Genomic DNA, 14504 nt, shown 5'->3' on the forward strand with positions numbered 1-14504 from the left:
ACACAAAACCAGCCATAAGTCGCACGGGTATATTTGTGGCAATAGCCAACAATATATTGCATGGGTCAAAATGATCGATTTCTCTTTTATGCCAAAAATCATTAGGATATAAAGTAAAGATCATGTTCCATGAAGATATTTTGTACATTTCTTACCGTAAATAAATTTAAAAAAATTATTATTAGTAGTAATATGCATTTCTGTGGACTTCATTTGGACAACTTTAAAGGCTATTTTCTCAATATTTAGATTTTTTTGCACCCTCAGATTCCACTGGAAAGCTTATTTATTCAGCTTTCAGATGATGTTTAAATCTCTCTTTTTTTGTATACCCTTGTGACTGGTTTTGTGGTCCAGGGTCACATATTTATAAAAAAAAGAAACAAAAAGCAAAGGACAATACTTTAAAATTTTCAGAATTTTGGAAGAACATTTTTTTACAATTTATGGTGGAAATCTCTATGCAATATAAAATAGAAAACTTTTACAGTACAAAAAAAGTTAAAGGCCACAGCCTCTAGCGTCAGTCACTGGTCCAATGGAAAGCTTATTTGGTTTATATGGCAAATATTGTCACCTTATAAAATTAAAAACAATATAAAAAATAAACATCCCCAAAAATACCTGCATCAGTGTAGCTTTTGTTAACTTAACACTAACTATTAAAAATATATTTTCGCTAATTGAAATAAAGCTAAAATCAAATAAAATAGGCCTATAAATATTAGATGAAGTATAGCCAATTCAAAATATTAATAAAGACTAGTATAGATAATAATAAATTAACACTGACCTGCAAATTGCATCACATTTGATAATATATTATTTAAATATTGTTAAAGGTACAAAAGCAGATTAAGTAGTTCAATTAGGTGCCAATCTCCACCCATTGGCTCTGCAGTGAACAGCCTGTAATTTCCCATTTCTGTCAACGACAGCTGCCAGTTCTTACTCTAAATTTAACAGAATTTTGTGGACGTGCACACCATTTTATAATGGTGGAATTTAGTTCATAAACTAAAGTATTTGAACCAGAAAAAAGATCAAGGGCTCTTGCATTTGGCCTGTTGATCTAATTAGCCTGCATTTTGCTTGGCTGGGATTTCCACAAAATTAAAAAACGGCAAGCACATAGGTGATGGAAAGCACATTTTAGTCTTGGGGAAGCTCATTCCTTTCCCAGGATTCACAACCATGGGGTAAATGTTTTTTTTTTTTGGACTGGATATCTCATACAGCTTTTCCACTTATTCAGTGTCTGATATAGCACTAGTAAGACATCTGCTGTACACCAAGCTGGAATTTAATTATAACAACAGGTACAACAGCCGGGCAAGAAATCACATGATCAGAGCAGGAAGAAGGATTTGAACCGGGGTCTCCGGCGTAAGAGTTGGGCACACTAACAAGGACGCTACCGCAGACTCTAGCGCGCCTCTTGAGGCCAGGGGAGTGAGGTTTACATGCACAGCTCTTACTGGCCTACGTCTGTTACACGCACCCCCATAAACCTCACTTCCATCTGGGTCACAGCACCAAATGTAATTGGTCCTACTCGACCCGCTCCAAGCGGGATTCAAACCAGAGTCTCCGGCATGGGAGGCGGGTGCACTAACAAGGGCGCTATAGACCACAGCCTCTAGCGTCAGTCACTGGTCCAACGGAAAGCTTATTTGGCACCTCTCCTACGTCAGTTACACTCACCATCCTAGACCTCACTCCCATCCGGGTCACAGCACCAAATGTAACCTGTCCGCTCCCAGCGGGATTTGAACCAGGGTGTCAGGCATGGGAGGCAGGTGCGGTAAAAAGGACACTACCGCAGTCTCTAGCGCACCTCTTGAGGCCAGGGGAGTGAGGTTTACACACAGCTCTTACTGGACTACGTCTGTTACACTGACCCCCCTAAACCTTGCTCCCATTGGGTCACAGCACCAAATGGGTAATACTTGACCTGCTCTGAGCGGGATTCAAACTAGGGTCTCTGGCGTGGGAGACGGGTGCACTTGCACTAACAAGGGCACTAAAGGCCGCAGCCTCTAGCGTCAGTCACTAGCGCACCTCTTGAGGCCTGGGGAGTGAGGTTTACACTCACAGCTCTTACTGGCCTACGTCCGTCACCTCACTCCCATCCGGGTCACGGCACCAAATGTAACCGGTCCTACATCCCTATAACAGGATTAAACCTATACTATGGATTTCAATAAAGTTTGCGCAAATACAAAAACATGAGCCTTACTTTACCACTCGTTCAATGGAAATGCAATTTTGGCTCCCAATGCACATACATTTTGTTTGAGGCCAGAGGACATACGTCTACAAGGAATTTTTGCTAAATTTAAACAGCTGTTGGGAGCAAGCCCACACTCATCAGCGTCACAGTCACAGCCCGATTCCACACAGCCCAGTGGGATGACCAGGGCAAATCCATCTGTCAGATGTGCACTGTGGCTCTGAGATCTATAAACTTGCACTGACAGGGTTATCACACAGCAGACAACAGGCCCAGGGAGAACAACTATTATGAACTGGGAGGTTTCATAACGATTTTTTTTTAATAAAAATGGCACAATAAAATATCCATTTTATTAGTGACGGAGCAGGAAAAACAGCTCTAGTATTATTGTATTTAGTCCATATGCCGCCTCCTAATCCACATTGTCAGGACAGATGCAAAGTAGTTTGGGGCTGTCCATAAATTTAGAAATTTCTACTTTTAGAACGTGCTAGTTTAAAGAGACGCATGTGTGTCAAAGATGCAGATATAGCTCCACAGTTTAACATAAGAATTTGCGTTGATGATGCACGGTTGCGTTCACACAGCAGCAGAATACGGTTGTCACTCTGTTTTGGGATGCCATATGGTCACAGTTTAGATATTAAAGAGTGACATCAACATTTAATAACCAAACTGCCTCTATTAAAAATGATACACTATTAAATTCTCTATAAATATATACAAATTTGAGCAATCACCACAAGATCAAGATTATATGTTCAAATCTATATGAATGTATAAAATATAGTTTTTCAACATTTTAAACAATTGTCGCAGTGACAGTTTTGCAAACATTTGATGTAGTCTTTAAATGAATATGTGCTCATTAAAGTATTGTGCATAACAATTACTGAGTAACTTAACAGTAACTTAACAGAAAAGCAGTTTCGTAAACACAATATCAGCAGACTATCCTCATAACACATTATAATGTTCACAAAGCCACTGTTTAACATCCATCTAAAGAGGTTTTGTTACTGATAATATGTGCATAACGTTAGATCTGTCATGATGATAATGGTGGTGATGAGGAGGGGGAGGAAGAGGGGGACAATGGTCATGAAAAGAATTATTAATGGATGTCTCATGACACTTTAAATTGCTCAATTGATTCTGGCTCAATGTAACATTAGAGGAGAACAATGACAGTCCATTTACTCAAGATGGATCATTTGATTTTAGCTCCCGAATGGCCAAAAATACCAAAACAACCATCCATCATGATTCAATAATATACAATACAGTTGACCAGGGTTTCAATAGGTAACAGAATCACATATTAGACCTAACATTAGCATTTGCGAGGCTGCCCTATCTTTCTTATATAGATAGTGATTTGACAGGAGCCTGTAGACATCTCTAAGTTACTAACGTACTCACGCACAGCAAAATGCAACTGAACAGGTGAGACTGACATGGAAGAAATACAAAAACACAAGCCGTTGTTTAACGTTACCGTTATTAAGCTTTCTATGACGAACTGCGAGCTTATGCAAATAAAGAGAAACAAAAGTTACACGGATGGTCGTAAACTCACACCGGTGATTTCGACGTTTCCCTTTAAACATGGTCATTCTGAAGGGCTCCAGTTTGACGGTTGGAAATCCTGCTCGCGCTCGGGAAGAAGAGACCGAACCTCCGAAACCTCAGCTGCGATTTTGTACAAACAGATCCGCTTTTTCTAAAGGTGAGGAAACGAGTCCAGCGATCCCAGCAGACGCTACCATTAACGCGGTCGGGAAAGGGGTGCTTCTCTCTATTTATCTAGATAAGATGCGGCTCCAACTACGGCGAAGGCTTGTTTATTAATATTCATGATCTAGTCAGTTAGAATTGGACGGCAAGCGCGCAACGTCACCACTAACAGTTAATATTCAAGAGCCAGTCTTCGCCATTGGAAGGTTACCGAGGAACGTCAGCACGTTCTCATTAATATTCACGAACCTTCGCTATGGTAGGATTTGTAGTTTCAACAAAGCTAGATCCAATTCACTTTGCATCACTTTGCAGCCAATTGCATCATGTTACGATCATTTATGATTTTTCTGCTATTTAACAGTAACAATGATTAGTAATATTTGCATACATAGAGAGAAAAAGGATGTAAAAAATTGTACGTTTAGGGGCAGCAGCTTGTAGCTGGGGCAGTAGGCTACCCTTAAAAGGACATCTTTGTACCTTTTTACTCCTAAAAGGTGCATATAATAGTACCCTAGACAGAGTACAAATAGATACCGTGAGGTACTACTATGAACCTTTTTGTGGTTAAAAAGGTACAAATATGTCCTTTTCAGGGTACTGCCCCAGTGACAAGCTGTTGTACCCATAAAGGTACAGTTTTGACACCTTTTTACTCTATGTGTATAGATTATATATGAACGTTAAAAGTAATAATATGCCTACCTGACGAATATTATTATTAGCCATTAAAATAGGCCGCTTGGATGATTGGATGAATAGGATGATTCGTCAAATAAGGGAGTTTATATGCTGATTTTCAAGATTTTCAAGATTTTTTCATAGTCAACATCTAATTTTAAAGAATGTACTAAAATATTATCTGAATTTATTGTGACTCTTTACATTTTTCCTCATACAAGAGTGTTACATGTGGGGGGATTTTAATCGATCCTCTATATTCTACATCACACTTCTTTCATAAGAACTTATTAATCCAATAAATTTGTTATTTATGTGGTCGATTTGTAATCATTTTAAAGATTTATTTGAACAACAACAGCAAAAAAATACTGTCTGCAATACTGCAGTCATCATTTAGCCTACATTTCTCGAGAAGATGAAAAAAGTTTATCCAAAAAGTTTATAATGATGAATATGAGATGAGAGCTTCTTCTCCAAAAACTATACTTACCATCACATACAGTATTCATATCCATGCCAGCATGACTTTCCCAGAAGAAGGAAAGAACAGCTGGCAGCATCCAATTTCATTACAATCTGGCATCACTCTCTCCTCATATTCATGATTATTAAATGTGATCCAAACATTTGCATGGAGTTACATAAAACCCTCAGGTTAGGTGCTGGGACCAAATGTGATGCAATCATGCCTGCTTTTCCATAAAAATACCCCACAATTTTCATCTCTGTGAACCATGCTCTTGATTATGATCATATTGTTACATTTTCTGCTGCAAGGGACTGTGTTGTTAAGGAGACAGAGAAAGACACGTACAGTCCAACCCTACTAATAATGTGTGATTTATTCAGTTAGCTGTCAGTGCATGGCTATCACTATCAGTGTGTGGGTTGTTTCCCTCCAAAATAGCACAGAGAATGTACCTTTCAAGATCCGACTGAGAAAGAGACCAGAACAATGCTATCCTGGCCAATTACAGCGCTTTTCAAAAGGCTGGAGCAATGAATGGTTTTCTGTAATATCAGCAACATTATATGATTATATGATCAATAAGCTATGACAACATATGTGTTTACATTGCTTTAGCTCATCACAATAAGTTGACTTTTTTTTTTTTTTTACACAAGATTCAGCTAATGTTTTTAAGTCAGTTTAATGTAATTTAAGTTCAAATAACTTAAACATCCAAGTTGATTGTACTTAAAAAATTAAAGGCAGCATTTTTTTTTACAGTGAACATGTCCAGCTGAGCTCATTTAAAAGTGCATTTTTATATGAACATATATCGATCTTTTAACAGAAGTGGAAACAGCTCTGACTGAGTAACTGAAAACAAGAGAGAAAGAGAAAGAGGGGTGGAAATTAATGCACGTTTAAAAAAAAAAAAAAATCTCTCTATACAATTATGTATTTTTTAGTGTCCTCAATTATATATAGGCCTAATGAGCTCATTGTTTCTACCTAAAATAAATACATGATGTTAGCAAACTGCATGATTTGTATTATACATATCTGAAATATGGACATAGGACACAGTCACCTTTGATAACAGATCACTCTAAATTGTAATGTAGACGCATGCATTTTCTGTAAAGCTGCTGAAACTATATGCATTGTGAAAAGCACTGTACAAATTATATCAAATGTACACGTGTAGACAATTGCTGCATTGTGCAGCAATTCGGAAACACAACAGCGCCATCTTCTGGATAATGCACCACAGCACATTTAATAAACCATAAAGAACAGAAAATGTTGCAAAATATCATGTTGATGTGATTTCCATGGTGTAAAGATATATGAAATCTCAAGATTATATATCCTTTGATGATCTATAATTACGAAATAAACCTGTATGACTTTCTCTTGTCTGTTACGCATGAAAGGAGTGAGAATGTTTTGGCCATCTTTTTCATATAATAAAAGTGAATTGAAATGTGGCAGTCAAATGTATTAATTTTTTACAAAAAAGACTATTTGGAATGACAGAATTTTCATTTTTGGTGATCTATCCCTTTAAGTCAAATGTGTGAAATGTTATCTGTATTGAAGTAGGTTTATTAAATAATACAATTTTATTGATTACATATGCACACTGGTAAAAATGATGTATTTTCTTAAAATATATATGCACCATTTTTGCATCCCACTTTTTAAAGCAAACTGGAATAATTTGACTTAAAATGAACAAGAAACCTTTGTTATATGTACTTAATTATTTGAGTTCACTCAACATTCTTTACTTAAATATATGTAACATGCAAGTATGTGCAAGCTGTGGTAACTTAACATTACTAAGTAGATTCTATCAATTCAATTCACATTTATTTGTATAGCGCTTTTCACAATACATATCGTTTCAAAGCAGCTTCACAGAAAATGCATGCGTCTACATTACAATTTAAAGTGATTATGTATTTCAGAAATGAACATATACAAAGCACACAGATTAGCTAACAATCTATTATTAATCAATATAATAATTAAGGTAATTAAGGTAACATATATCGTGTTACATATATTTTTAAGTAAAGAATGGTGAGTGAACTCAAATATTTAAGTACATATAAACAAAGGTTTTCTCTCTTAATTTTAAGTCAAATTATTCCAAGTTGGGTTTACTTAAAATGTGTGATGCACAAATGGTGCATATATATTTGAAGCAAATCCAACACATCATTTTTACCAGTGCAACAGAAAATGACAAAATTAGCAAACAACCTTAAAAGACTTTAGAATTAGCCAAACTGCAGCCTTTTTTCCCCTCACACAGAGAAAAAGCATTTCAGTGATGCTCAACGTTCATATTCACAGTGGTATGGATGCGTCCTCTAAAAATAGCCTGCATGTGACGAGTTTCTTTTGATTGTTTATTTATCGGCGAGAACTAGCAACATTAAAAGGCCAACTTAAATTTGCTTAATGGTTGTAAATGGATAACGCGATGATATATAGCTGAAAATATCCTTATAATGGGACTAGAGTGCACAAAATCACACGATAACACTGAAATACTAGTTAAACAGTCATTGAAGTCGGACTTAATGGGGTGTCATATCATGCAGTCATCTGACCACACACACACACACACATGAATTTCCCTACAAATAATGGCTCTGGAAAATAGTGAAAGCATCAAGCATGGAATCCTATTTGCACATTTTATTTCTCTTTAGGGGTCTTTCTCGATCATCTCCATTCTATTCCACCCAACCGGGATGCTTCCTTCAAATAATAGAAGTCATAATGAAGAGTGTATTGTTCCCTTTTGCTCAGTTCAGTGGAGCTGATATCCACGATGGCACACAGTGCTGGATTAATCGAGTGTGCTTGATGGATGGTACACTGCACCGCACTACAGTCAATGACAGTCTCACGGCAATGCAGAAGATGAAAGGTAGAGATTTCCACTAGCGCTATCAGGTACTAAAGGAACAGTTCACGCTAAAATCAAATCTGATCTGATTTTCAAACTGCATAAGAAATAAGTGCGAGAATGTCAGAATATCTCTCAAATGTATCTTGATGTTTATGGATTTGGATCCTTTTTTCTGTGATGGACTCAATGGACTGTTTGACGAGAAAAGATATTCAGTGGGATAGACTGTAGCATGTGACCTTTAACACAAAAAAAAACAGAAATCAGTGTCTGGAAGAGGATTATGAAAAGGTCATGGAGAGAGATAGACACTCCAGGTGAGAAAGGAAAAGGAAACTATGGCATTGAGAAAATCAAATCATAATTATATATATACATGGAGTAATGAGGCTGAAAATTCAGCTTTGCATCACAGGAATAAACTACATTTTAAAATATACTTAAACAGAAAACATTTATTTTAAATTGTAAAAATATTTCACAATATTACTGTTTTTACCGTATTTTTCATCACAAAAGAAAAGTAGCCTTGGTGAGCATATGGTACTTCTTTCAAATATACACTGATCAGGCATAACATTATGACCTAATATTGTGTTGGTTCCCCTTTTGCTGCTAAATCAGCCCTGACCCATCGAGGCATGGACTCCACTAGACCCCTGAAGGTGTGCTGTGGGTGTGCCGGCACCAAGATGTTAGCAGAAGATCCTTTAAGTCCTGTAAGTTTCGAGGTGGGGCCTCCATGGATCAGACTTGCTCGATTGGATTGAGATCTGGGGAATTTGGAGGCCAAGTCAACACCTTAAACTCGTGCTCCTCAAACCATTCCTGAACCATTTTTGCTTTGTGTCAGGGCGCATTATCTGCTGAAAGAGCCACAGCCACCAGGGAATACCGTTTCCATGAAAGGGCGTACATGGTCTGCAACAATGCTTAGGTAGGTGGTACGTATCAAAGTAACATCCACATGAATGGCAGGACCCGAGGTTTGCCAGCAGAACATTGCCCATAGCATCACACTGCCTCTGCTGGCTTGCCTTCCCATCCTGGTACCATGTGTTCCCCAGATAAGTAACACACACGCACCCGGCCATCCACAAGATGTAAAAGAAAAGGTGATTCATCAGACCAAGCCACCTTCTTCCATTGCTCTGTGGTCCAGTTCTGATGCTCACGTGCCACTGTTGGCGCTTTCGGCGGTGGACAGGGGTCAGCATGGGCACCCTGACTGGTCTGCGGCTATGCAGCCACATACGCAACAAACTGTGATGCACTGTGTATTCTGACACCTTTCTATCAGAACCAGCATTAACTTCTTGAGCAATTTGAGCTACAGCTCGTCTGTTTGATCGGACCGCACGGGCCAGCCTCCGCTCCTCATGTGCCTCAATGAGCCTTGGCCGCCAATGACCCTGTCACCGGTTCACCACTCTTCCTTGCTTGGACAACTTTTGATAGACACTGACTGACCACTGCAGACCGGGAACACCCCACAAGAGCTGCAGTTTTGGATATGGTCTGACCCAGTTTTCTAGCCATCACAATTTGTCCCTTGTCAAACTCGCTCAAATCCTTACGCTTTCCCATTTTTCCTGCTTCTAACACATCAATTCTGAGGACAAAATGTTCACTTCCTGCCTAATATACTCAACTAAAGGATTATTAGGAACACCTGTTCAATTTCTCATTAATGCAATTATCTAATCAACCAATCACATGGCAGTTGCTTCAATGCATTTAGGGGTGTGGTCCTGGTCAAGACAATCTCCTGAACTCCAAACTGAATGTCAGAATGGGAAAGAAAGGTGATTTAAGCAATTTTGAGCGTGGCATGGTTGTTGGTGCCAGACGGGCCGGTCTAAGTATTTCACAATCTGCTCAGTTACTGGGATTTTCACGCACAACCATTTCTAGGGTTTAAAAAGAATGGTGTGAAAAGGGAAAAACATCCAGTATGCGGCAGTCCTGTGGGCGAAAATGCCTTGTTGATGCTAGAGGTCAGAGGAGAATGGGCCGACTGATTCAAGCTGATAGAAGAGCAACTTTGACTGAAATAACCACTCGTTACAACCGAGGTATGCAGCAAAGCATTTGTGAAGCCACAACACGCACAACCTTGAGGCGGATGGGCTACAACAGCAGAAGACCCCACCGGGTACCACTCATCTCCACTACAAATAGGAAAAAGAGGCTACAATTTGCACGAGCTCACCAAAATTGGACAGTTGAAGACTGGAAAAATGTTGCCTGGTCTGAAGAGTCTCGATTTCTGTTGAGACATTCAGATGGTAGAGTCAGAATTTGGCGTAAACAGAATGAGAACATGGATCCATCATGCCTTGTTACCACTGTGCAGGCTGCTGGTGGTGGTGTAATGGTGTGGGGGATGTTTTCTTGGCACACTTAAGGCACCTTAGTGCCAATTGGGCATCGTTTAAATGCCACGGCCTACCTGAGCATTGTTTCTGACCATGTCCATCCCTTTATGACCACCATGTACCCATCCTCTGATGGCTACTTCCAGCAGGATAATGCACCATGTCACACAGCTCTAATCATTTCAAATTGGTTTCTTGAACATGACAATGAGTTCACTGTACTAAAATGGCCCCCACAGTCACCAGATCTCAACCCAATAGAGCATCTTTGGGATGTGGTGGAACGGGAGCTTCGTGCCCTGGATGTGCATCCCACAAATCTCCATCAACTGCAAGATGCTATCCAATCAATATGGGCCAACATTTCTAAAGAAGGCTTTCAGCCTCTGTTGAATCAATGCCACGTAGAATTAAAGCAGTTCTGAAGGCGAAAGGGAGTCAAACACAGTATTAGTATGGTGTTCCTAATAATCCTTTAGGTGAGTGTATATCCCACCCACTAACAGGTGATGAAGAGATGATCAGTGTTATTCACTTCACCTGTCATAATGTTATGCCTGATCGTGTATATATATATCGTACTGACTCAAGTCTTTTCAATGGTAGTGTATATAAATTATATTTTTTATATACTACTACACACACACATTTTTTTTTTCATTAAATTGATTTAAAATTTTGAATTATAATTATATAAAATATTGAAACATAATTTATAAAAAAATATTTGAGTAATATATTATATTATTTATAAATGCATTTGCACTTTTTTGTCCAACATCAACAGCCAAAAAACAAACAAGCAAAATATTCTTTAAGCAAAAATCGTTTGATTTTGTGGTGAAATGTGACTCTGACATGTTTTCGTAAGATTCACCCAAAAGGAAAGGATAAAGAAAGGCAGCCCTGTTCCACATGAATGAGTCTGGTCTCTGATTCCAGCTTCCTGCATGAGCCGTAACATACTAGCCTCGTCTCATCCTGATTATGAGCTGGTCTGGGGTCAGTGCACTCATGGACCCAGATTCTCTGCTAATCTAATTCTGAAAACAGGCCGATCTGAAGCCTGTCAGAAATTCAGACGTGCTCTTCCTTCCTGCTGAGAAATGGGAAGGTGCTTTTGAAGATAAGAGGGATTAGAGATGGTGGGAATGGTTTTACAGTCTTCATTCAGTAAATTAATCTCTGGGAGATTACTTAGAAAATCGAGAGAGGTTTTACCCTTTTCTGATATATATGAATCCAATTCATGTTGCAGGCTCAGTATTAGGGTCAAATTCACAATCAGGCAGATAAATAAGATGTTACTTCAGAGATTATACACATAAACAAAGCCCTGGTTGATGAGCTGGACAGCCTGTGTCAAGACAGAAGCCAATTCTTCCGATTTAATTCCAATATCAACCACAGGGTGGTGCTCTAAGATCATTATGAACCAATACTGCTGGGAAATGAGTATCAAATTCAGATGTGAAAGTGTTTCTGATATCTGCAACACAATTCCACAAAGAAATTATTGGTTAATACAATCTGATTTAGTCTCCATCAAGAGTTATTCATCCTATCTAGAGACTAAATTACATGTGACAGCAGAATTGGGAGATGAGAATGGGGAGGAATATGGATTCATTTTCTAGGCTGATATGAAGTGCATAAATCCAGCAGGAGCTCATATATAATATCATAATAATGTCACCGTTAGATCAGGTCAAGGGTCAGTTGGTTTAACACTCTGGACCAGTGCTGCTTCAATAATGTAAAGTAAGGACGTGGAATATAAATTTGATTTTACAGTGTACCTTCTTTTTTTATTCTCATGACAATGAAGGTCTTGATGTGATTTCACTTGACACGTCTTGCCCCTGAACGCTCTGTGAGAATAATAGACACTCCAGTCTGCTATAACTTTGCTCAGATGGTGCCCAGGTTTTTATTGAGTTCTCAGTTATGTTGCATTTCAGTATCGGTATATGTTTCTACTTACACTATATTCCTGTTTTAAGAATAAAAAACAAAACAAAAGGTGATAAAGATGTTTACATTGTTGCAAAAAAATTATATTTAAAAAAAATTGTCTATTCATAAAAGAATCCTATTACAGTTTCCACAAAAATATGAAGCAGCACAACTGTTTTATACATTGATAATAATCAGAAATGTTTTTGGAGCAGAAAATCAGCATATTAGAATGATTGATGACGGTTAACCCAAATAAGTTGGCAAAACTCAAAAAAATTGAGGTAATCAGTTAAATAAAAAAGTTTAAGTTTAGGTTAAAAAAGTTTAAGCAAGCAGAATTTGCAGATTTTTTATTTTGTACTCATACATTTCCATTTGCTCTTAACTTGTAATACTTGAGTAAGCTAATACATTTTGCTCAAATGTATCATGTAATCTCAATATAAATATTTTTAATAGTGGGAACTTGGCTACTATTAACTAGCCAGTAAATGCTAACTTGCTAATTGGTAACACGATGCTTTGATAGCATTAGCATAGCATAGCAATGAGTATGACAATACAGAACATATAACTATGGGTGCGTCTCAATCAGCTCCCTAGTTCAGTAGTCAGGGCACTGATCAGTACACAAGTCAATGGGCTGACTCCCTGATCAGTGCCCTGACTACTGAACTAGGGAGCTGAATGAGAAGCACCCTATATGTTCTCAAACAAAGCTCATGCTCCCCTTGTCACCATAATGGCCAATGCCCAAAAAAACCCAAAACTCTTCTATAATAGTATAGCAAAACATTAAATACCACTAAATATCCCTATTAACGTTAATCATGCGCACAAAAAAACACTATATTACACTTAATTTGATAGCATTTACTCTCCCTTTTGAGTGTAATGGTAAAGCATGCTGGGAAATCCCAGCCCAGTTTCGGTTAAATTTAAACTAGTCTAAATTAACCCTAAAACAGGCAACGTAACCCACTAGTTACATACTCTTTAGTGTCTTGTTTGGGGCATAAGAAAGATGTTTTCATCAAATCCTTTTATCATTTATCATAGCCTGGTCTGTCTTAAGTATGCTGGTCACATGATTTGTTTCAAGTTTTCTGTGATCAATTAGTCAGTCTGTCCTAAACCCAACATGGGCGCCATTGGTGCAGGACATTCAGATTTTGTGATGAGTAAATATATATTAATCTTACTTTTTTCAGGAAAAAATGCAAAACGACTGATGTTGAAAAAGAAAATTAAGTTATTTGTTGCTCATGCTGTTATTTACCGCATTTTGAAAAGTACGTAACTCCCAGTACACGTCGCTTGTTTAGGGTATAAAAAAAGGATTATCCACAGTATTGACAATGGATGGTGTTTCAAGGTAAACTGGGCTCCCAGTACTGGTCATTGCACTATTGCAAATTCCGGGTTGACGAGTGAGGGGTCGGTTGTGGGAGGGCCAGTAGAAATCTCGTTCCAGGACCGGGGCCCTTAGGGAAGGCCCTCCAGGCCACTAGACCCACTGTACACAGTCCCCCTTCTCAATCTATGTAGTTTGAGTAAAAAAAAAAAAATAGCAAATGTTAATATTCACATGTAAAACTGATATTACTTTTTGTTGACTACATCTTGGAAGTTTACCAACAGTTTACCTTGAAACACCATTCATTGTCAATACTGTGGATAATCCTTTTTTAATACCCTAAACAGGGAACGTGTACTGGGAGTTACAACTCATAAAATCAAAACTACATCAAATATTTAAAAACATTTTTCATATAATTTTCCAGTCGTGCCTGTTTAAGGGTTAAAACAAACAAGTTTATAAAACTCAAAACAATGGACCAATTCAGATTACTTAAATGTGTCAGATTTGTGAACACAAAAGAAAAAGAAAGATCATTTAACTTTACCCTACTCAAACCAAATAATTATTTTGAGCGTTAGGGTTTACAATGAAGACTGGAGTAATGATGCTGAATTCCAACCCCCCGAATTTTTGACTTTGCCATCACAGGAATAAATTCAATTTAAATATATATCTTTCAGCATTTCAGTGGGTTAAAATAGGAGTTAAAATCCTATACAACTATTTGCTAATACAGTTAATTGTCTCTTCGAAGTTTATTTCCATGC

The 14504-nt window shown here is 37.9% G+C and overlaps 1 protein-coding gene across 5 annotated transcripts in view; it reads right to left on the bottom strand.

Annotated features, from left to right (window-relative positions):
* LOC307119851 (RALY RNA binding protein like) overlaps nucleotides 1-14504 on the bottom strand; it is a 235793-nt gene that overhangs the window by 43389 nt on the left and 177900 nt on the right. The window contains exon 1 of one of the 5 annotated variants that reach the window (XM_079806537.1): nucleotides 3816-4103. The exons of 3 other annotated variants lie outside the window; for them this stretch is intronic. In XM_079806537.1, coding sequence (XP_079662663.1) covers nucleotides 3816-3852 — 37 coding nt within the window. In that variant the 5' untranslated portion in view covers nucleotides 3853-4103. Of the gene's footprint in view, nucleotides 1-3815; nucleotides 4104-14504 lie in introns of those variants that run through there. One more of the 5 variants, XM_079806538.1, reaches the window with a different exon arrangement.

This window comes from Gobio gobio (genome assembly GCF_949357685.1).
Source record: "Gobio gobio genome assembly, chromosome: 23".
In the NCBI taxonomy this organism is placed as follows: Eukaryota; Metazoa; Chordata; class Actinopteri; order Cypriniformes; family Gobionidae; genus Gobio; species Gobio gobio.